Genomic DNA, 25,603 nt, shown 5'->3' on the forward strand with positions numbered 1-25,603 from the left:
CACATTAAATATTTCATGCTGCATTTTTGAGTATTTTACCAAACCAGGCTTTGGCAAGTGCAAAAATTAGGGTTGAATGACTACTTGTCTTGCTTGTTATAGCCGATGACTGTCTTTTTGTCCTTCTAAGGAGTTTTAATGTGATTTTATTTCATTAGTATATTGGAGCTTTTTTGTGTTACTGCTTAAAGTACTTAAATTACTGTAGATGCTGAACACTGATAGTATATCTGTTAAAAGTTTTGTTTTGCAAAGCATCATGTTGTGCATCTTGTATGGTGTTTAGGTTATAATTGAGAAGTAATGTTGTACAAGGTAATTAGGGAGGTAATATTTATATTAAATTAACTAGATGAAGTGACTGGGGTCGTAACTTCTTAAAGGGAATTCTGTTTTTATATATATTTATATTTATCGTAGAAGAAATTGTGATGAGATGGTTTTTATATTGTATAAGGTAAGAATAAGTTTGACATGTGTCTTGAAACCATTTTTCAGCCGTGGACCTAATAAGTATACTCGCAATTGGGAAGATCTTGATGCGTATGCCAAACCTGTCAGAGGAGGAACTGTCCGAGGAGGAGGGCCCGGAAGAGGAGGAAACAGGTCCTTGGCTGGTAGCAAGAAAGCTCTGTATAATAATGAGGAGTTCCCAGCTTTAAATTCTACTCAGCAGAAGCACCAAGGTGGTGAACAGGATGATCACAGAAGTGGCGCTGAACATCATTCACCTAAAAATGACATCCAGAGAGCTCCTGGAGATGAACATTTAATAAGTAAGCCCATCTGGTTTTGTAATAATTGCTTAATAGTACTGTATATGGTACTCTTCTAATTTGAATAACTTTTAGCATGAATTTTTTTGGTTTTTAAAGTTTTAATATAACATTGTAAACATTTTTTTTTAAATTTGGCAGAACAAGTTAATTTTAAGTAATCAGTGGAATTGAAAGGGTATATCAATTGATGGTAAGCAATGTCCTGTTGTTGTTTGATGAGTCTTTTAATATGCTTCTTTGTTCTGCTTTTTGAGGATTGTTTAGTTATAGGTGTTTGTGTTATTCTCTGGAATGGATTTTCTTACATTTTCTCTATTTTTCATTGAAATGTGATTTAATTTTTCAACTCATTGTGTACACAACTAATCCCAATCTCATTAGCAAAGCCTCAAATATCCATATTCCTAGAAAATGTAGGTAGAATCTTACTGCTGAGTGGTATAAGTGTGCTAAGACTCATATGAATAGAGAAGGGATCGTAAGAAAGGATTGAGAACTTGCTGGAAATTTGGCTAGGAATGGCTAGGGATTATGTAAAGGTGTTAATACTGTATTTGTGCATGGATAGTAGCAACCAGTTTTTTTTTTTATGTAAGGGAAACTTCATATTGAGTGGTTTTGTGGTATGCTCCTGTTTGTATAAAAAATTGTATTCTTTAATAAAAAATGAATTCTATACTCTTGCCTTACATTTCAGTTGACAATGATGCATCAAAAATGCAGCAGCAGCAACAGCAAATGCAAATGCAGCATCAGCATAATCTACAGAATAGGAATTCTATATCAAGTCCCCAGTTCCAAGAATTGAAAATTGACAACATGGGTGGACGAGGACGAGGAGGAAAAGGCAGAGGTAGAGGCTCTGGGAGAGGATTAAACAGAGACCAACATAGGTATGCTGAGAGAGTGTAATTTTTACAATGGCTTTCTTGTTTATTAAAATTTGTAATTGTAGTAGTCATAAATGAATATTTCTGTGAAATGAGCATAAAGGTTAGGAACTAGTATTGGTAAGTATTCAATAATTTGTCATGGCTTTCTTTTCAAGGCATAATGATGAGAGAAGTGCAAACAATCATGACATGCACCCTGGAGGACGTGGAAATCGTGGTGGTTACCAGCAGAAAGGGCCAGTTCAGCATCAAACACATGTTGATGAAATTACATTAGACATGAAGAATGTAAACATAAATACTCAAAATAGAGATGAAAGACATAAGAAAAGTAGTGAGTAATTGCTAATTTTTATTATAGTAGCCACTTTTTTGATGATCAGAAATGAAAAAGTCATTGTAACTATATTATACTAGAATTCATTGAGGGTCAGAATTTATTTTAACTTCCTTCTCTTTCGTAGGAGGAGGTGGGAATGCAGAGAATAGAAGAAACACTGTACCGCCACGACTGCAGGAGTCTGCAGCAGCAGCAGCTAATCTTCATGGCAGAGGACGGGGTGGTAATTCCTCACCAGGAGGAGACGGTTCTGCTTCGTCTAGGCCAAAGAGATATTCATCTCAGAGACAACGGTCAATTCCTGACCAACCAGTGCCTCCCTTCCAGCAACAGCAAGGATATATTGATCCAGCACTGGAAGCCGGTTAGTGATTCTTATATATTTTTGTTTTTTGGTTTTCATGTAGAGTAATGTAATTGATGTTCTTTGGAACTGTGGTTTTAGTCAAGTTAAGTGCACTTACCCTCTGCTTTTCTAGCAATAAAAAATTTTATTTCCCCAGGTGTGTGTGAATAAAAATCTCAAGTGTACTTATGTTAGTAATTCAAGCATACAACTGGCTGCATTTTGTGTTGTTTATGGCATCTTTGGTTTAATAGAAATTTAACCAGGCTAATAGTTCGTAGAAACTGTGATGTTGACCTTCCTAAAGTCTTTGTATTGAGAACCGTTATGTGGATGGATAAAGATTTCCTGTTTACTGGTGACACTAATCAGCTAGTAGTAGTGAGAGGTTTCCCATTCACTTTGGATATTAGTGTTTGAATCATCAGGAACTGCATTTCCCAGAGATGTTATCTGTGGTGGCAACCTTAGAATTTTCTTGTAAATCATGAAATAATGTTATGGATAAGCCATTAATTAAACAGATAAAGTGATCTTTAAAAGTGGTGTGAGAATTTTCATTAAATTTTGAAATAGTTTTATGGATAACGTACTGAAACTCAGATGCAAACTTTGGGTACGACTTTTCTGTTTTTATTTTTTTTATATTTTCCATTAGTGATGTAGGATTTTCAGGGTGAAAGTAATTTCTGTACCTTTGCATTATATATAGTATAATGTTATTAATTTTTTCATAAAGATTACTGGAATGTGAAGGTGTATGGATAAGTCTTGATGATGCTTGTGTTTACCAGAATTTTCATAGGGGTCTTCCTTCAAATATACAGTTTATAAATATACAGTCTTTGGTGTGATTATCTTCCCAAATTTTTTATCTCTTGTAGCAGACAGGTTACCTCCTCATAAGTTGCCTTTCTGTTCGAACTTAGTGTTTTGTTAGTACCATTGTGCATTTTACACCCTAAAGTACTGTGTACTTGTTCATCTGTTATAACATTTAAGAAGTGCTCTTTTGTTTTGTTTTTTACCCCCTTTTTTTTTGCATCCTCCATTCTGAGTCATGATTGCGCTTCATTAACCTTTGACTTCTCTTTTTATTTCAAAGAATTTATTCTTTTATTCCTGCTGGGAGGAGGGAGGGAAATTATAGGCATAAATACTTTACCTGCAGAACTAAGTATGAAAAGTTCAGAGCTAACCAGGAGAAATTATTAGGCTTCCTGTATTCAGGAGCTTAGTAATCAGTGTAATTATAGGAGGATTAAAAGATAGAGAGGAGAGTGGAAATTTTCCAGCATTATAATACCTTCATAAGCAGTATCAGAGTAATGTTGTTGTTAAATAAATTTTGCTACTGGTATTCCAAAATGATGCCTAAGAATTAAATGCGGAGGCACGTGCAGTATGTTGTTTTTTGGTTTTTATGGCAAGAAAATAACTTAGATCATTTCAGATTTTTGAAGGAATTCTCTCAAATCATACTTTATAAACAATTCATTTTTAGCAGGAAAAAGTGGTAGGGATGAATGTTGATGCTTGATCCATTTTTATTTCATAAATTACTGAAATTTTTTTTCCCGTACTATGTCATTTTTTATTTGGTTTTATGATGGGTTGAACACTAGTGATGTCTTTATGATCACTGGCAGTGTCCAAGGTTATCATTTTTTGCCAGTTGCCAGTCTTATATGTTGTTTGCAGTTTTAAAAGCAGTTTTGCTTGTGACAAAATTGCTTCCAATAATCACACGCAGTTCCCCTTGCAGTACATTAGTGTCATGTTAGTTTATAGATGCAATTTAGTTATTTTGGTATCTTGGGTTAATGAGTGTAATGCCAAGAATTTTATTTTTATTTATTTGCTTTAGCAAGTTGCAATCAAGTGTGAATATATTAAAGATTATCAGTGATTGTAGTACTGTAATGTGTTGTTTCATGTCAAAACTGGCAATTTCCCTGAGAGTAGCATTTTGAAGAACCATTATATTGTGTAACATGTCCGTAATTCTGCATTTTTGGCATGTTGTTGATGCCAGTTTTCTGTTACATCCTTACCCTTTGAATGTTAGTCTTCTGATGTGATTTTGTTTAAGGGCCATACATTTTAAATTGTTTCACTCATGTATTGCCCATTTTTGGATGATGCATACTGTCAAGATCAGAACTTCATCATTGTCACTAGCCTTGTGTGATGGTGTAGGCAAAATATAAAAAGTATGTTTTTTCTTTTATGTGGAATAGATATGGTAAGATTATTTGTGATGTACTTTTTTCTTTTATACAATTACTGTACTACAGGAACTACCAGGGTTTCTGGAAAGAGTGCCTCACTTTAGTGGGGTCTGCCATGCTCTTTCTCTAAATAGTTCCTTCTGATTTTATGTATGATACTTTTTGTAATGGAATATCATCAAGGGAAGAAGTTTTTCTCTTTCAGGTTCTTCTTGGGAGTCTTGTGTCCTGATAAATTACTCTGACTTTCTCAAATGAACTAACTACAGTACTAGCATGCATCTTATTCGCTATATATAGTATTGTACCACTTTTGTATTTATTATTTTGGAATTTTTGAGTTTCTTTTTGTCGTCATAATCTTCAAGTGTTATTTATGGCAGATATATTTTTTTTTCTAAAGCTTAATTCAATTTTTTTATAAAAATTTTGCATTAGAAAAGCCCTCATAGTTATATTTTAGATTTATAAGATTGAACATGATTTGTACTTAACCCCATGCCAACTATGAAACCTTGTTCCATATGTTGTATTACTGTACTTTTTTTTTCTTTTACTTTTAGTTTTACTTTTAGCTTCATTTAAGTGGAAAAGTACTTTGCATGTGCATATTACTGAATATCTAAAAGACAACTACTAAACACAAAATTGATTACTCCTTGTACGAGCTTGCTAAGTACCTCGGGATATGCAAAAAATACTATGCAGAATTTAAAACCTCTAGTTTTTGTAAGTGTTTTTACTACCCTTTAGTGGCTACTGTATTTGATGAACTGAAAATAATGGATGAGTTATGTTAGCATCCCTTTGTTGTTGGCATTTTAAAATTTATCATTTAAACTTTTGTTTCAGGATTTTTAAGAAGTTCCTTTTGTCTTTTTTCAGTAATTGAATTACAGTATATATAATAAACAATACATTTTTTTTAAACCAGTAATGATTTTGGCACAATGGTATTTTCTGTTGTGTGTAACAAGTTGAGATTGCTGTCATGTATTCATTGTTTTCAAGTGCTGCTACATAGCAAGTAAATTTTTAGTAACATTTTGTAAAGTTGTCTTAAGTAAATAACTTAAGAGTTAAAGTGATTTCAGTATGTATAAATATCTTGTTGGTAATTTTTGACAGTTTTGTTTGTGCATATGTGTTATTAAAATAAAACTTTCATGTAGTTTGTGTGACACTTGTCAATATTAGCCACCTTGAAGAGGAGATGAAGTGCCTCAACTTTTGTAAACTCTCATTATTGTCTTTCCTGGAACTTGAAGATTTAAAGCATTTAGTATGTTTCATTATTGATCTTCAAACAACTGATGATCCATTTCTTGTTGAAGTCAATGCAAGAACAATTTTTGGAAAGTATTTACTTGATATTTTTGATGTAAGAGTTGTGGCCTTGGTGTCTGTCTTGTTGATGCAAGAGTTGTATGGTGTCAGTTTCAGCAGTCACAGTGTACAGAGATTAGTTTTCCATACCCAGCAATATTTTGTTTCAGCTGTGGTTATAGAGGGTTTGAATTGGGTGTGCATGTATGTGTTGAGAGACACTTTATTTAGCAAGCTCAGTTACTGGGTTTCTTGTAGCACCATAGCCTTTTCTTATACTTCCTGCTGCAAAAAGCAAGAATTTGTCAATGCTACCATTGTTTTGTTTGATATTAAGTTTCTAAACTCCCCTTGCCTAGCATAATGCTCAAATTTCTTAGTAAAGTATTGAAACTATAATGCAATAATGTTAGTGATGTGATGTACAGTATTACCTTTTTTCTAGATGCCATTTTTATGAATTTAGTTTTTCAGCTGTAAGCAGAATTATTAAATAGTTACTCAGGTGTAATCTGAATTGTTAGATAGCTAAGCTGCAGGGTGGAAAATTTTTTAATTTGCCATCTCAGATCTTTGGAAATATATGAAATTACTGTCATATATATTTGTTGTTTTTTCAGTAAGTATTCAAGTACCTTGGAAATATATGAAATCATTACCGTCTTATGTATTTGTTGTATTTTCAGTAAATATACAAGTACCTGACATTGCATTGACTATTTTTTATGCAGATTAAACTTTATTCATGTTTTAACAAAAGATGTTATAAATGCATTGTGTTCCTGTTGAGTGTTATTGCAATTTAGAGTATTGCATCACTGGTGCTGCTTTTTTCTGCCCTTAGTATGATAGTTTGTTGAAAACATTAATTTTTTCATCTTATTATTTTGATATTATTCATATAGCAAAATATTTCAATTTGAAAGATTTCATTATTTACATCTCTGAGAAAGCTTTGGATTAAAAAAATGGCTCTGTATCTAAGCTTGTCTTTTGATATTCACAGCAAGTAATGCAAATTATTTCTAAAACATAGATTTTGCTTTATTTTTCTTGTTAAAAAAGTATTTTCATCTTTATTTTTTTTTTAATTGAAGTAACTAAATTTTCAAGAAAAATAACATGAGTTTAGTATTCTAATACTACTGTATTTGAAACAATAATTTAGGGTCACGTATTTGTGGATGAAGATTTCTTATCATAAGTCACCATTGTAATGCTTACCTATTTTACACTGTTTTATTTTTAAGTTGAAAGAGAAAAATAGGAGCAGAAATTATATATGGCATGGGGTTAATCATATTCAGGTTGCAGTTTTGAAAAGTGATCCAATATATTTTATGTTGGTCCATGTATCATTTAAACACCACTGTGATCTAATTAATCTTTCCAATTTTACAGGTTATCAGGGAGGAGTGTATGAGGGAGGGGTGAACCCAGCCACCAGCCACACAGTATCGGCACCTCCCTCCCAACTCCCAATTGCTGGTGGTGCTCCCCATTCCTTTGTTCCACCAGCCTTTACCTCTCCTCCCACTTTTCCTCCAGAGCCATTCCTGGGGAGACCACCAGCGCCTCGCATGTTCCCGCCAGTCACGCAGTCACCTCATCTCTTCACTGGTGGTCCTCTAGGTGCTCCTCCGGTGGGTGCACCCCCCGTCCCACCTGGTCCCCCTGTTACTGGTCCACCATTTATACCCCACGAAATTAACTATGCTGCTCACCCTGGCCCCCAACCTGGGCCACATGCAGGCCCTCTCCCGGGAGCATCTCCGTTAGCAGGCCCCCACCCACCTCAGTTCCCGCCATTCCAGGGCTTCACCCCAGGCCCTGTGGTAAGTTAGCCCCATAGACCCTTCATTCATCTTACATATTTTATGCTTTTGTAGGAATAAAAAAAGTTCTTTTACAAATAAATTGTCAGTATTTTTTTATGTTTTTTTATATAAGTGCACACCTTTAGTATTTTTTTTCTTTTAGTTTGTAATGCAAATACACTATATTTCTTAGATGTAACCCAAATTTTTCACCATCTGTTATGTACCATAATACATTATTTGAAAAGAGTATAACTTATGCAAAGATTATTTTAGAAGGCTATAATACACATCCAAAACTTTGCCCCACCATACATTGGCAATAGCCAGATGAACGTACAGTAAGTTAAATGATTTAAATCTTTCGTTCTTATAACCTTAAATGTTCTGTTGTGAGAAATCATGCAATAATTCTTTGTACAGTTGTCAGAGTTCGTTATTATGAAAGGGCTACACATTCAAGTATTAATCCTCCACTACTGTATTTAATTCCTTTTCCTTTAACCTTTAGCTCCAGATTTTTGCTAGTTTTTGTTTCCTGTTTTTTCCTCCTTGAATAACAGTCATTTGCATTAGTTAAATGTTCATGCATGCAATTAGTGTTGCTTGTTTTTACCTTTCAGAAAGGTGGAATTATGCATAATTTTTAAATGTCCAAAGTTCACGGTGTACTGAAATGCCAATTTTGAACAATGAGGGATGTTAAGCTAAAAAATTTATGCTCTGGGTAATTTTTTCTGATGGCTATAGTAACTTCATGAATTTTATATTAAATGTTTCTATTTTATATGCATTTTAACGTGTTTGGGTTTCATGTGAGAGAAAATGGTTCAAAAATACATTTTTTGTTTATGTTTAGTGAAAAATTTATATTTAACATGAGGAAAGGGTCCAAATTCATGTAATTTTTGTGACCAATCACATTTTGAGGTTCCTGTATTGGCATTGTCATATCTTGGCAGAGTAAATGTCCATCATTGTTACATGTTGGCAGAAGACATGTCCAGTCTCTCTCGACTTGATTTTTCTTAGTATACTGTGTTTTGCTAATGGCACAAACTATATTGATACATAATTTCAAGTACTGATTAGGCCCTTATGAAAGTTCCTTCTCATTATTTAAAAGGGTGGATGCTTTTAGTTTTCAGGTCCTATGTTTCAGCTTATCCATGGTTAGACTTACTCACTGGGAAAGCTGTAAGACATAATTAGCTCATCATAACTTAGGTGAAAATAAGACTTGGATTTTGCTGTGCATGAGGCTGGATCCAACATTGACAATAATTCCTGCCTCAGGAGAGTTTCTACCATTTGAATAATAACTTTTCGTCTGTCCTGGTGTACCTTGCTCAAGGACATTGGACAAATCAAGAAAACTGTACCTTCTTGAAAATAACAGTCCAGTAGTCAAATAACAGTTAAAGCTGGATTGCCCAGTCAGTGGCATTGCCAGGAGGGGGCTCCCCCCCTCCACAGTCAGATGCTTGGTCCCCCCCAGTTGAAATTCCCTTCGTAGCTAAACTTCAACCCTTTGGTGGGCAAAAGGCAGATATTCTCACCCTAGCTATCATGTCCTACGACGATCGAAGGCGATTTTTAGCCACAAAGTTTAAAAAAGGCCACACTACACAGCTGGCAGTGAATATTGTTACAAATTTATTCAGATTACCTCTACTAGTGACTTTAATCTTCTTAACACCAGAACTTTTATACATGAATTTCATCAGTTATATAGTGGATGCTACACACATCGCAGTCACAGTTTAGCCGACCAGCAACAGAAAGTTGTTTTTATATTGATTTCAGTGAGCCTAGGCATAACATCCGATGAAGGATGGGGTATTATTCAAGAAATGTTTTCATTTTAATTCTTAATTATTCAAAAATACTTTCGGCTTTAAAAATAGGATATCAGGGTATGCAGAAAATGGATATGTTATTACAATTATTTGCTTTCTTAAATGTGAAAAGGTGGCTTCAGGTCTTATGATGTTAAGTTTCATTATACTTTAACTATTTTGTTCATTCTTTTACTCTAAACTTTTATATTTCAAACACATTAAAAGTATTGATAACCTAATATTTTTATAGGTTTTTATAAGTTTACATATAAAGTACCTCAACTATCCAAACCAAGAACTCTTCCGTTTGTCTACACATTGATAGATAGGGAAGCTCATGTTCAAGACATTGCAACCAAAAGCTTTTGGAGAGCAGGCAAACAGGGCATACACAATAATCACCTAGAATTAAAAGGTAGCCTTCATGGAAATGACATGATGGCAGCAAATTTACTAGATCTCAGGGTTCAGGGTTAATTTTTTTTATGCCTTTGCCATATCATGTTAGGTACCTAAAACAGTTTGAGTTTTTCACACTGCCATGGCAGATTCTATTAGGTTATCATAATTATGTGAGTGGCCTTTCCATCCAGCATGCTGGTAAAGGTAATTTATCACTTCAAGGTGGTCTTATGAGGCATGTTTGCTGATGTTTATCTACTGATAAGCCAAATTCTTTATGCTGATATAGGTTAGTTAGGGTATTTAAAGGTTAGGTTAGGTTAGGAGCAAGTTTTACATTTTCCTGCTGGGTTCTTGTTCCTTTGGAATCAGTTTGAGAAGTTTCTTGCTCTTATGTTTGTCCCTTTGAAATCAATTTGGGAAGTTTCTGGCTAAATGTTCATCACTTGGAAATCAATTTGAGAAGTGGAATAAGCCATGGCTGTAGCCCATCTTCTCTGTCAGCCCCATTAATGCAGTCCATCAAAATTCGGGAACTCATTGTATACTTAGAGGAATTATACTGTACAGTTTTTGCCTTGACCTACTGTATATGCTCAGGGTCTATCTTGTGTGCCGTGTTGAAGGCTTTTAACCCTTTAACGCCGAAGCCCTATTTACAAAAACGTCTCCCGTATGCCGGCGGCGTTCGGTGAGTTAGCGCCGAAGCGGAAAAAAATTTTTTCAAAAAATCACAGCACGCTTAGTTTTTAAGATTAAGAGTTAATTTTTGGCTCATTTTTTTTGTCATTGCCTGAAGTTTAGTATGCAACCATCAGAAATGAAAAAAATATCATTATCATATATAAATATTGGAATATATGACAGCGAAAAAAAAACTCTTATACAAATCGCGCTGTAAGCAAAACGGTTAAAGCTAATGACTTAATTTTTTTTAGTTGTATTGTACACTAAATTGCGATGATTTTGGTATATAACAAATTTTAAAACGATCAAAGCAACACAGAGAAAATATTATCACAAAATGATGCATGAATTCGTAACACGTGGACGTAAAAAAATTTTTTTTTCAAAAATTCACCATAAATCGAAATATTGTGCTAGAGACTTCCCGTTTGTTGAAAAATTAAGCTAATTGATTGAATATTACTAGACTGTAAGTGTTTTAGCTTACAATTGCAGTTTTCGACCATTTCGGTCGAGTTAAAGTTGACCGAAAGTCGAATTTTTTCTATTTATCGTGATTTATACGAAAATATTTCAAAACTGATAAAAGCTACAACCATGAGTTATTTTTTGTTGTATTGTAAATGAAATTGCACACATTTTCATAAAGTTTTATATATGTATCGACTAATATAAAACGGTGCAAATATTACGACAACGAGACGAAAGAATTTCTGAGATGTTCGGCGAGTTACGCAAGCAGACGTAAGGAAAATGTTTTTTAAAAATTCACCATAAATCGAAATATTGTGCTAGAGACTTCAATTTATTGCAAAATGAAGGTAAACGATTGAATATTACTAGAATGTAGGAGTTTTAGCTTACAATTGCGTTTTTGACCATTTCGGTCGAGTTAAAGTTGACTGAAGGTTGAAATTTTGGCAGTTATCGTGATTTATGTGAAAATATTTCAAAACTGATAAAAGCTACAACCATGAGCTAATTTCTGTTGTATTCTACATGAAATTGCACACATTTTCATATATAAAGTTTATGTAACAACTAATGTAAAACGATGCAAACATTACGAACAACATGACGAAAAGAATTTCGAGATGTTCGCCGAAAGTTATCACAAGCGCAGACGTAAGAAAAAATTTTTTTCAGAAATTCACCATAAATCAAAATATTGTGCTAGAGACTTCCAGTTTGTTGCAAAATGAAGGTACATGATTGAATATTACTAGAATGTAAGAGTTTTAGCTTATAATTGCGTTTTTTTTACCATTTCGGTCGAAAGTTAAAGTTGACCCGAAGCTTGAAATTTTGGCAGTTATCGTGATTTATATGAAAATATTTCAAAACTGATAAAAGCTACAACCATGAGTTATTTTCTGTTGTATTCTACATGAAATTGCGCACATTTCCATATATAAAACTTTATGTAACGACTAATATAAAACAGTGCAAACATTACGACAACGTGAAAAAGAGTTTCTGGCGCGGACGTAAGGAAAAAGTTTTTTCAAAATTCACCATAAATCGAAATATTGTGCTAGAGACTTCCAATTGGTTGCAAAATGAAGGTAAATGATTGAATATTACTAGAATGTAAGAGTTTTAGTTTACAATTGCGTTTTTTTACCATTTCGGTCGAGTTAAAGTTGACCGAAGGTTGAAATTTTGGCAGTTATCGTGATTTATATGAAAATATTTCAAAACTGATAAAAGCTACAACCATGAGTTATTTTCTGTTGTATTGTACATGAAATTGCGCACATTTTCATATATAAAACTTTATGTAACGGCTAATATAGAACAGTGCAAAAATTACGACAAAATGACGAAAGAATTTCTGAAATTTTCGGCCGAAGTTACTCTGCTGGGCGTAAGAAAAATTTTATTTCAAAAATTCACCATAAATCGAAATATTGTGCTAGAGACTTCCAATTTGTTGCAAAATGAAGGTACATGATTGAATATTACTAGAATGTAAGAGTTTTAGCTTACAATTGCGTTTTTCACCATTTCGTCGAGTCAGAGTTGACCAAAGGTTGAAATTTTTTGTAGTCGACGCTTGCTACGTCCACTGCATTCAACAGACAATTTTAGTCGACGCTTGGTACGTCCAACAGGCGTTTAAGGGTTAAGCTCCTTTCCTTACACAGCAAGCAGTAATGTTTCATATGAACCAGTTTGTTAGTTGTTAGGAGGTCTCCTCTCTTTGCCAGTCTTAGTTTTTGGTAGATTTGTCAACATTATGGAATATACAAAATTTTTGTGCTAGAAAGCCTATTCCTAAGGTGTTATTCTACAGGAGTAGATCCTCAGAGTTCCATAGGGCCTTGCTTGAACCTTAAACATGGAGTCTTAGTCACATTTATGTACTATATAAATTTTAGTTGGTCTTCCTTGTGAAATATCAAGGCAGATATTCTCTTCATTTCACTTTGCAAACCAGAGCCTACAAATAAATACTTGTAATGTTTCAGTGGACCATTATTGTTGCTCATGATTGTTGTAACTTAATTTGTTATTAACCTTTTTTGTATTTTACCTTTTAATCAACAGATTTTTTGTTAGTTTTTTTTTCATATTAATGTGTGGATGATAGTATGTTCAAGCAGTCAGTTTTTTAATACTCTCAACTTAAATACTTGGAGGAGTGCAAAAATTAAATTTTTATTGACATATAAGGGTAAAACATGGAACAATTGTAGTGTTGAATTTTTTTTTGTCAATATTTGCATGACTAAAATTCTTAATTTTTTATCTTTGCAGTCACAACCTGGTGAAATATACAGCAATGGTGTTACCTATTATAATACTGAGAGTCAGCAGCAGCTACCTAGAAACAATGTACCTCTGCAAAAAAGGCCAAAAGCAGCCATCCCGATAGTTCCACCTCCGGAACGAGAACAAAGACAGGATGGGTCATTTTCTCGAGTAGAAGGAATTCAAGATGATCAGCAATTTGTAGACTCGACTAATGTTCCTGAATCAGCTCTCCAGGAGTCTTCAGAGAAGGAAATTCCTGTAGAAACTGACTCAAACCTAAGGGAAGACCAGCAGGTTGTAAACGAAGGGCAAGTTGAGAGACAAAGTGAAGATCAGGCTGCTACAACAGAGGAAGGACAACAGGTTGAGTCTGTTGCAGACCCTAAAGTTACAGAAGAACCTGCCAGTAAATCACCGGAGAATGCTGCAGTACAGGACAAACCTGAAACGAATGTCCAGCCTAAAGAAAGTGAACTGTCAGAGACACTGCAAAAACCAGAGGAAAATAGTATAGATATTCTTGAAAGTAAAGATCCTGAAAAGGAAAAAGCTAGTGAAGGGCAGCCAGTGGAAGAATTAAAAACTACTGATGGCTCTGTAGAAGCATCTTAATGTTTTGTTATATTATGGAATGTATAAAGTAAAAAAATTATTAACTTGATATTTATTTCCAGTTACATCACTCGGCCTTTGTGGGTCTATGCAGTCACTATTTCTGTAATGTATGAATATTTTGCAAAAAAATTTTTAAAATGCATTTTATATACTGGAATAGCTTATGTATTTTTTTTAATCTTATCTTTTTCATTTCAAATAATTTTCTTGTGCATTTAATGCATGGTTAATGTTAGTGGAATATTATTTAAGTAGATCCTCTTGAGCTATGGTAACTGGGGTCCCTCATATGTTAAACACTATTAAAAGTATTATAAAATTTTTTTTTGCACTGACTTTTTGTAACCTGTATTCTGAATCAGTTCATATTTCTCTTAACTTGGCATTTTTTGTCTTAAATTGGTTTTGTATTCTTCATAATTTTTGTTTTCAATCTTCAGTTTTACAAAGGTATAACTGGAAAAATGCCAAATTTTAAAAAATTTATTTTTCCTAGGTACACAAACCACAGACTGTCATGTATGGAGTATCTTTCCACACAGTAATGGACTGGCAGTGTACTGACTTTTTAAACAAGGGTGTTACCCAGTTGGAGATGGGGGAAAGGGGATGCATATTTTCAGCCTTCTGACAATACTCATTTTCTTCCTGGCTTGTATTCCAAATGAAAAACAAGGGGGAAAAATGAAATGGTGTAGAAAAGATGGGTCCACTCCAATATGAAAGGCTAGGGTTGTACCTTGGAAAAATGCAAATTTAAAAATTAGGCACTTGTTCCTACAGAGATGCAAATAGTACACCTTTCATGTATGAAGAATCGATGTTTAAGAGGACGGTAGTACCCACAGTAGGGCTGAGCACATTGTGGCCAGAGTGGAGTGTCACTATGCAGAAAAAAGGTACTGGTGCTACTCTGCTGGCACTGCCGCTGAGGGCAGGTTGGTGCTTCCCTCTTATCCCTGGCATGTTATGGACTAGAATCATGAGGAACTAACTTCTGCAGAGGTGGGAAACAGTCAGCTGGCAGGCTCTGATGTGGTTTACAGGCTCTACTGTGCCCCCCCCCCCATCTTTGTTGTAGAAAGGGAGACAAAAGCTTGCATTCTAGATTAACAGAATGGGCTTGTAGTACCACTTATCTGTACTCATTTGGGTTCAGCTTCTACTCTTGCATATTAACAGGTATGGTTCAGGGAAGAGAACAGGTCTGTGCACACTCCATATTTCCCTTTTGAGCTGTACTCTCTAGCCAAAGCACTCAAATGAGCCTTGCAATCCCTAGATGGTTTCTGGTGCTTACAGTAATTGTTGAGCTGCCACCAAAATCCCCAATAAAAGGTGTTGAGTGGCTTCTGGGTGACATTCCCCAAGCAAATTCAGGCAAGGTAGTCTGATGGACCAGAGAGCTACCCACATTACCTGTTGGATCAAGTCCTTCCAGAAGGGGAGAGAGGGCCTCGTGCCCCTAATTGTCGTGAGCTCATGGGTGGGTTGGAGGGTCCTCCATACTGTAGTGAAAGATTACCTCTCGTAGCCAGATGATGACGTTTTTGGATACCACCACCTTACGACATCCCACACTCGTGAAAAGACGCTTGCACTCTGGTCTGAGGTTCATCCTTCTTGAGTAACTTATAGGGTGCGAACTGGCCCAACAACAATTCTGGCTCTCCACCAGTGAATTCTTGGAGAATGAGAGAGACGAAGCCAAAAGAAAAAAAGGGTTCCTAGACAATTCTTTCTAACACAAATCAGTTCTAATGAAAGTAGAAAAACACTCTCCAAACTTTGGGACTGTGTAAAGCGCAGGCTGGCAAAACATTATCTCAACTGTATCGTTTCCTTAGATTCAGAGGGAAGAATTGAGGAAACTCAATCTTGTCAAAAGAGATGAGAGACTTGAGCTAATGCCCTACTGAGGAATGATGGAATGAAAGTGATTCCCACCCAACCAAAAGTCAAATGCGATACTGCAAACCAAAAGACCTCCAACCATACACCAAGGCCATTAAAGAACAGTCGAGAATGTAAGTTCACTTGAGACCAAAGTCCCAAAGAGATAGACACTTCAAAATTTTATATAGACAACATTGAAGAGGAAAGGGCTAACCCAATCAGGTAAATGACTGTAAAGGCCTTTCTGTCACGTAATCAAAAAGGTATGACATAGATAGGGTAAAAGGGAAAGTCTGCGACCTACTGAGTGTAAGCTCCAAGCAGGGAGATCCTTCCGTTTGTGATACTTATCACAGAAGACACTCTTCTCTTTGATGAACATTTGCCAAAAAACTTGAAGTACAAAAATAAATTCTTGGCTACCCTGTGAGAAAACTCATTTTTTCAGTTGTCAGATAATTCCAGTATAAAGTTACAGGAAGTATACCACTCAAAAGGTGAATGAGAGGCTGACAAGTGAAAAAACTGGATCATTCTCATAGTGTTTTAACCAGGGAATCAGTAGATTGGGAAACTACAGCCAGAGGCCAACGAGAAACTGCTAAATCCAAGTGAAGGAGGAATGAGAAATGCTATCACTCCTTAAAGAAGTTAGGGAAAGAGAACAACAAAATCAAATGTCCTACAGGTGACGGAACTTAATTCTATCACCGCTCCAAGACTGAAAATGAAAACACAAAACCAAAGTTCTCTGTACTGCTGGTCTCTACCTACTGAATATGGAAACCCTAATACTTGAAACATATTTGCTAATCGGGAGAGACTTGAAACACCTTTGCCAATAAGGAGAGCAGGAACCAAAATGCCCCTGCACCAAGACCGACAGTCGAGTTGAACTGCAATAACATTCCGTTGTGCAGAATGCATAATGCAGACAGCCCGGGAGCACCAAATATCCACTCAAGCACCTGCATGGCTTAAAGAAGTACATAAGTATGAGAAACTGTTCACATTTACTTGTAACATAAATGGTGGTGTACTGCTCATCCACCACCAAGACTAGCAACCAGTTCAAAAATCTGCAACATTAAACACACTGTAAACTCAGCATGGGCAGACCAGTACGGATGTTTGGGCAGACAAGAACTCAACCCAGGTATGCGCACCCCCTTCAGATGCTTCCAAAATGGAAGTGATAACAGTGAAAAGTAAGGAACCCTTGCAAAGGTTTCTGTTGCCAAAGATAGGAGATAGCTTGGGGATGAGGTTGGACTTCACTTAATTGATCACAAAATGAAAATGTTTAAATTCCACCAAAATCTAAAGGATTCATGTCCTTAAGGGCACTAAGAATCCATAACTTATATGTATCGTAATAAGTGCATACCCTTGAAAGAGACTAAGCCTCGTTAAAAGCAGAAAGAATGTAATGTTCTTAGGAAAAACAGCTGTCACCACTTCAAAACAGCATCATGAACAGGTAGACAATTCCACTTCAAACTCAAGGTCAGAACTTCCCAAAGTTATGAAGAATAGGTAATCTAAAGTACTCGTCCTTCAGTTCTCAAGAAAGTAAAAAGCCTCCTCTCTCTTTAATGGGTACAGTACTACTCGAGCCTTACCTATCAAAAGGACTAGCAAGAACAGGTTTGTGACACTCCATAGAGGAGAGGTCATACATCATTCTCTAACACCTGGTTGTGTTTCCCTGTTACCATTAGATTGGTGAACCAATGTTAAATGACTTTTGGTGGCACTTTTCTCCAAAATTGCTTTTGCCCCTTTTGAGAGGACCAAGGCATACACGAACCAGGAGAAATAGGAATTTGTTCAATGTATTAAGGAAGGGAGGACACAGTCCTAACACAGAAGCCTCTAGCTATTCTGAAGAACTGCTAGGAAAACAGTTCTGCTCCCTGCACCTACCACCACCAGCAAGAGGGGTTACCTTCCATTGTGGCAGCTGAGGGGAATACCCACTCTTGGCTCTCTCTCCTCCCCTTCTTCCTTTCCTTCTGCTTCAAACCTCACATGCCAAGGGAGATGGTAAAAAGAGTTACACACTATTTTACTCAAGGGAGAAGGATGGGCCTCTTGTCTGTCCAACAATGAACAATTCCAAAACAAGAAGCAAATCATACTCAAATCTTTTAAAAAAAGGAGAGGGAAAGACAAACTATTTCTAATGGAGAATGAAGTTTGCTGAATGGAATGTGCTTAGGAGTGTAGGAGGAGAATCCAACCTTCTAACGCCAAGAACTGTCATCTCGTGCTACGTGGGATGCCGGACATGGCATAGACAGATAGTATGATAACCATAGGGTAAATCACTAACTGATTTAGAGGATGTAGAGATATTTTTGCAGTGAACATAAACTGCTCTGATGTGACCTCTAAGAATGGGATACATACACAGCCCACAGGTTGGTTTAAGCATTGCCAAAGGAGTCACTTCCACAACCTATGGTATGAACACCTCTTCTCTGGCATGAAAGCAGCGGGGAAGAAGTTTGCGTGATCTGCTAGAGACAGGGGTACTTCCCTACACAGAGATCAGGGTGCTATACTTCTCCAAACACCATGCACACTGTTACCATGGCAACGAACCCAAGAAATGCCTTTTGAGTATTAGTGAAAGTCAGCTTGGCATATGAGACTGAGGGCCTGAACAAAGCCACAGACATCTCCCTACGATATTTCACTCACGATAAGCAAAGAAAATCCAAGTGTTACTACTCCTGTTCCATCTGCAAGAATAATCCGGAAAAATGGGACCATCCAGTTCTGTCCAATACTTGGAGACCTGTGCTGTACCTCCCTTAGGCACAGAGAAGACCTGCCAGGACTCTGCTTTCTCAACAAATCTTGCTAGCACTAATTGGTACCAATGAAAGACGAAAACACTCCAAACCTAGGGAGTACATAACTTCAGATAGTACTGAAAAGTGCAGGCTGGTAAAGCAGTATCTCATCCAGATCTCCACTTTAGATACAAAGAGGAGGAGAAGGAAACTTTCACTCTCTTAAAAAGAAACAAGACTGAAGCTACCGATCCTACCAAGAAATGAGGGAATGACACCGATCTATGAGCAAGTTATGCTGGAGCAAATTAGACTACAGTATGTAATATGCACGTGTCTCAAAATCTCCCACTGGTGTGGGATTTGTGGCAATATCTCCATTTATGAAACACCAATTTTCACTATCTAGTATAGCCATCTATTATAACAAAATTGTCAATGATCTTTTCTGCAGTTTAGATAAAAAAACATGCCTCCACAAAAGTCCGTAATTTCAATGATTCTAGAAGTGCCATGAAGGCAACAAACTTAGTCTTGAAACTTTCTTCAGCCAACATATGAAATAATCTTTTACTACTATAGTTACACAAAGGTGGGATGATGTTAAACTCTAGGAGGTATATATTCCTGCTCTTTTAGGCATTAAGGGAAATAAAGAAGCAGATGTAACAGCTAAGACCACCAAGTATGACTAGATAAAACCTAAAAATTCCCAAAAATTATTATTTACATCATTAAAGTCCATTATAATGCATAAATGGCAGGATGTGCAAAGTGACAAAACAAATATGAAATTAAAGGAGTTTAAATCCAAAGTAGGATTAAAGCAATAATCTGTACAAAATAGAGCAGGAAATGTAAATTGGTATTAACCAGTCTGAGAATAAGACACACTTTTTTAACATGTTTTGAGTGGCCACTCCTCATGATCCCATTCCTGTCTGAGGAGTCCGTAAACGTGTAATATAACACAATATTCTGTGTCCAAAACGTCATATAACGCAACAAAGCATATTCTGTGTGAGAGGAACAGAATAGAAAGTTTAGGTCAAAAGCCAAGCACTGGGACCTGTGAGGTTATTCAGCGCTGAAAGGAAAACTGAGAGCAAAAGGTTTGAAAGGTGTAACAGAAGGAAAACCTCACGTTGCACTATGAAACATTTAGGAGAGGGTGGACAGCAAGATAGGAGAAAGAGAATATGAAAGGTGGTACAGTAAAAGGAATGAAAGGGGTTGCAGCTAGGGGCTAAAAGGATGCTGCCAAGAACCTTTAGTAAAGCCTACAGTACACCCTGTGAGGTGCACTGATGGCACTAACCCCCTGCGGGGTTTGTGCGAGTGCCAACATTCCAACTGACAGGAAATGACAAGTACTGCATACAAATCCCTCAGAAGTGTTGTCATCTTTATAATAGTTAGTCTACCCAAATATAGCCTTCATGAAGGTAGCCATATAAGAGCTGAGAATTTTGGCTCATTGGTCTGGTTAAAATTTTTTTTTAAAACTTTAGTTGCTAACTCCATAGTATAGGCATTCTTCATTCTGCTGTGTTGAGATTCCATTTCTTTCACATCATATTCCTGTCCTGGTCAAATACATATCTTTTCTCTGTACAGTATTCAGTACCTCTTTTTCCTCTTCCCTGCCCGTCCAATGCCTAAGCTTGAAGGTTCTTTCTTTTCTTCAAGTGCTGTTTGAACATCTTAGTCTATCATCACATGTCTCTTTTTTTTCTGCTGCTGTCAGTATGTTCTTTAACTGGTTTCATCATCATCATAAAGGATTTTATTCTGTTTTTCTCTGTCCTGTGCACCTTCAGCCTGAACTATCAAGTCTAGGTATTCATCCATCTTTCTTCATGATTTCCTGGATATTCCTACAGGTCTTCATTCTGCTAGTTCCATACCCACCACTTTTCTGGTCTACTATTTCTTATGTCTCACCCTTTCTCATTACACTGTATGTCCACATCATTTTGGTTTTTACCTAGCCTCTTGAAATTACATCTCTCCATTAATTTTTCACCTGTAATACTGTACAATCTTTCCATCATATTTGAATCTAAACATTCTTAAGTCACATCTTTTTAGATTTCCCTTTTACTTGTCAACAGTTTCCAATGTCCATTATTTCTTAAATTGGTCAACTTACTTTCTTCACTTTCTTATTTCTCAATCTGGTTTTCATGCTTTCATTCACTTGACTGTTTTAAGATTTTTTAGTAAGTTCTGTGTATTTGCTTTTTACTGTAGGCCAAATAATGATGACTATGTATATGACTGTCTCTTGGCAAAAATTAGTATGGCTCAGTCACAGGATTCAAAAGCTTCATCCATTATTTGTGGAGACTGCAATGCAAAGCACAGCCAGTGGCTTAATTTAAATTCCACTGATCAACAGGGGTAGTCTGCTCTTGAGTTCTATGTATCCTCTGATATTGTCCAACCAACTGAGGAACCCAAGCATATTTCTGGTAATAGATTAGACCTCATAATTACAGATGTTCCTACTACTGTTAAGTCCATGGTCTGTCAGTATGTAGGCAAGTACAGTACTGATCATTTTGCCATTGACATGGACTTGTGTCAATCAGTATATTCCTAATGCCACCATTTAAAAAAGAATGTCTGGCTGAAATCTACAGTTAACTGGGACTGCACTATTGAAGCTTGTCAGGCACTTAATATTTCATAAGCGGTGACTGATCCAAATTCCAAGAGAATTTCAATGAAATACTGATGGCTATTTTAGTAAGGTATGTCCCTAAAAGGTCATCAAGATCAGGACAAATGACCAGCCATGGTTTGATGATGCATGTAGATAAGCTTATGATGACAAAGACTAAATTCAATACATGGAAATGAAATTGTTCACATGAAAACTACTGTACACCATTTTTGTTGAGTCCCCCTGTGCTGCAACTGGAATTTACCAAACAGCTGAAGGATATTACAACAATTCCTTATAGAGGAAACTCAAAGAAATTACAGTACTTGGCCTCATCTGTGGTGTACCAAATTTGCATTTTCTACCTTTGAGTCAGACTCGTCTTCCATCCCATCACTAGTAACAGACGATGGTGAACTGGTTACTGGCCCTAAGGAAAAGACTGAACTGCTTCACCGAGCTTCTGAAGCTAAACAATCAGCTGACGATGTCCCTCTCCCTGATACTTGTCATCCTGAAACGATTCTATAAAAATTTGCATTTTGCTCTAAGGATGCGAAGAAAATTCTTGATAATCTTCATAGCTGGGGTGGAGAAGATCCTGCCTGGTTCTTCCCTTTGCTGCTGTTGATGAGATCTTTAGAGAACTGAGTCCTATTGTATCTGGTTTTGCTGTTATTTTTAGTGTACACAAGCAATATTTGTTGGCCTGGAAAACAAGATTGTTCAGTATGCCAATGATGCAACTTGTGGATGTAGTAATGTCTCCACTTCTGCAAAATGAAGTTGCCCTTAGTCTCAACCATGACATGGAGCAGGTTAGTGAATGGTGGGGCACGAGGCTGAACTCCAGTAAAATGAAAACACTATTGATTAGTAGACTTTGTGCTGGTTTTCCACCTCATCCTCCCACTCAAGTGAAGGGGAGTCTGCAGCTTCAAATTATACTTGGTGTCATCATTTAACTTGCATCTTAATTTTGAGAAACATCTAATGAAAGTGTCATCAAATGCCACAAGGAAGCTAGGTATTATACATAATGCCTATTATATTTATAACAATCATAGAGTCAATGCAACCTGTTTAAGGTCATCTGTCCTTCCTTTACTAGAATACTGTTCCCTGGCGTGGATGTGTGCTTCTGAAAGAAATTTCTCCTTTTTAGATAGTTGTTCGTGGCGGTAGATTTCTGTTTCCTAGCATTAAAAGTTATGACTTGGACCATTGATGGGTGGTCTTGTTTGTCAAAAGTTGTATTTTGATAGGGAACTTTCACTATCACTACTGATCTCCACCAATATGCAGTAAATGTGCCAAGCTGTTGAACTTCCCTGTTCCAGAGGTCTTTTACTCCTCACACCATTGGACTGTAGAACAGTCTTCCTGAGGATGTTATTTAATTAGAACCTCAAAAGTTCAAGCAAAGATGCAATGCATTAACACCCTAAAACAGTTCACATTGTACTTGTGTATTTCTCTTCTGTTTCCTATTACCTTCTGTAACTTCCTTCAAATGAACACAATATTCTTTGGAAGCTTGAATTTCAAGTCAATGGCCCCCGTAGTATTGTTCCATGTGAATAGAGTTTATCTTCTGAATAATAATAATAATAATAATAATAATAATAATAATAATAATAATAATAATAATAATAATAATAATAATACTACGAAGGAAGAAGACCCTCCTTAAGGTAAGTTTTGTTGAATAAAATGGCTGGATTTTGCAAACTGATTTTACACCGAGTTTTCTTAATTCTTTTATAATTTGCTTTTCCTGCACATCAATATTAGTCAATAATTGTCCAATGTTCATATTTTGATGGATGAAACACCGTATTTCTTACAGCTGAAATTCTTTATTTTAAAGTATTACAGTAATACTTTAAAATAAATATGAACATTAAACAATTATTGACTAATATTGATGTGCAGGAAAAGCAAATTAGAAGAATTGAGAAAACTGGGTATAAAATCAATTTGCAAAATGCAGCCATTTTATTTAACAATACTGTAATAATAATAATAATAATAATAATAATAATAATAATAATAATAATAATAATAATAATAATAAGGCGGGAGACCTTCTCTAAGGGTAGTAGCATTGAAAATAATGGCTATTTCTATGGGATTCAAACTACATAGTCTTCTCTATCCTTAATATCATCTTTTCATCAGCGTGTAGCTGGTATATCAGATTTCCAAAGGACACGAAAAGTTTTCTTGTGATTTCAGTTTTATTACCTCTTGACATTTCAAATGCGCTCTGGCGATTATTTTCAGGGAGTGAATGAATTGACATGCAAGTCACATCAGTATATATAGTAAGCGGAGGCTGGTGGGGTTGGGTATAGAGTTAGCAGATCAGTTATTCAGCTGCATTTTGGTTGGTCACAGGTTGGTGACGAAATCAGTCCTGGAGGCATTCAGATCTTCTGGGCCTAATCATTGTTGGTATTTGGGAATGGCTGTTAGCCAGGATTATAAATCATTGAGGTAATATGCCTCCAGTGTCTGATGCTGGCTCCCTTTCTCTCTCTCTCTCATTCTCACTTTCTCTCTCTCTCTCTCTCACTTTCATTCTCTCTATCTCCCTCTCCCTCTTTCTTCCTCTTTCTCCCTCTCTCTTGTCGGTATCTGGCGTAGGCTGGTTTCTTAAATTTCTCCTTACGATGGTAGGGAGAGATTCAGTTTCCTTCACCGTGTCGACGCTTGGCTTTTTTTCAAAATATGTAGTGCCTCGAGAAACCGTAGGTGTCGGTGGTCCATTGCCTGGTCTATGATTTTGGTGCTCTTTGCAAGTTCTCTTTTTGGCCTTCTTTGACGTTTTCGTGCATGACGATTGAAAATAGCCCGTTCTTGGAGGTGACAGGAGAGAGACTTGTGGAGTTTGGTAGTATTTTATACCTGTCTGGATACTCACTGGACCCATTAAGGCACAGACCCAGGTTCGTAGGCTTTTTATATATGGTGGAGGACATTTTTACTGCCAGATCGACAGCGTGGCAACAGGATCCCCTTTAGGGGTCCTATTTGCAAATTTCTACACGAGTGTCATAGAGGAAAGGGTCTTCAGCAAGATCCCCTGCCCTCCTCAATACTACAGGTATATATAGATGACACCATGAGAGTGGATAGCGAAGAAGACCTAGAACATTGAGGCCAACTTCTGAAGAATGTTCTGTCCTTTGTTTCACATGCAAACGTAGTGTTGAAGGTGCCCTTCCCTTCCTGGATGTACTATATACCTATAGTTTTGAGGAGGGCAGGAGATCTTTCTGAAAACCCTTTCCTATCTGACACTCATGTAGAAATTGGCAAATAGGACCCCTAAGGGGGATCCCGTTGCCACGCCGTCGATCTGGCAGTAAAAGTCCTCCACCATATCCAAAAACCTACAAACCCGGGTCTATGCCCTAATGGGTCCACTGATTGCCCAGACAGGTATAAAATGTCTGTGACTGATGCCTTCATCCACCGTGCCCTCTCACACTTCTCTATGTGTAAAGGTATTACGGAGGAGATTGAAAAACCAACATAAATACTCAAAAACAACATCATCTTTAATTGCATGGTAGAACAACAAACCTGAGTCTCTATAAATAACTGGCACCTTGAAAGCTTGACGGACACTGATAACAACCCTAGTAAGTCCATGAAACTATATTACAGGAACTACGTATCAAAAATATGTAGAAGATGAGAAGGCCCTTAGAAAAACAATAAATGAAAATGTAACCCCTACTGTACTGCAGAAGGCAACAAGATTAATCTGATAGTATATTATATAAAAATATGAAAACAAGCCAGTCATTGCCTAAAAACAACCCAGCGGCCCCAGAAACGTCTTTAAAGAGTAGTGTCACCTACGAATTCACATGCCCGATGGAAAGATGCCACCACTTACATAACAGGATGACCACTACCAAACTCTCCAAGTGTCTCTCCTGTCACCTCCAAGAAGGGGCTATTTTCAATCATTATGCACAAAAACATCAAAGAAGGCCAAAAAGAGAAGAACCTGTAAAGAGCACCAAAACCATAGACCAGGCAACGGACTGCCGATGCCTACGGCTTCTCGAGGCACTACATATTTTGGAAAAAAAGCCAAGCATCAACACAGTGAAGGAAACTGAATTTCTCCCTACCATCATGAGGAGAAATTTAAGAAACCAGCCTACACCAAACACCGACGAGAGAG

The 25,603-nt window shown here is 36.5% G+C and overlaps 1 protein-coding gene across 3 annotated transcripts in view; it reads left to right on the forward strand.

Moving 5' to 3' along the window:
• The window catches only part of LOC136854091 (protein CASC3-like), a 78,506-nt gene extending 64,144 nt beyond the window's left edge, over window positions 1-14,362 (forward strand). For all 3 annotated transcript variants that reach the window (XM_067130247.1, XM_067130248.1, XM_067130249.1), the window contains 6 exons: window positions 499-776; window positions 1,477-1,672; window positions 1,828-2,006; window positions 2,137-2,376; window positions 7,317-7,750; window positions 13,423-14,362. In XM_067130247.1, the coding sequence (XP_066986348.1) occupies window positions 499-776; window positions 1,477-1,672; window positions 1,828-2,006; window positions 2,137-2,376; window positions 7,317-7,750; window positions 13,423-14,031 (1,936 nt within the window). In that variant the 3' untranslated portion in view covers window positions 14,032-14,362. The remainder of the gene's footprint in view (window positions 1-498; window positions 777-1,476; window positions 1,673-1,827; window positions 2,007-2,136; window positions 2,377-7,316; window positions 7,751-13,422) is intronic.
• Window positions 14,363-25,603: the final 11,241 nt, after the last annotated feature.

Source organism: Macrobrachium rosenbergii, chromosome 28, assembly GCF_040412425.1.
Source record: "Macrobrachium rosenbergii isolate ZJJX-2024 chromosome 28, ASM4041242v1, whole genome shotgun sequence".
Taxonomy (NCBI): domain Eukaryota; kingdom Metazoa; phylum Arthropoda; class Malacostraca; order Decapoda; family Palaemonidae; genus Macrobrachium; species Macrobrachium rosenbergii.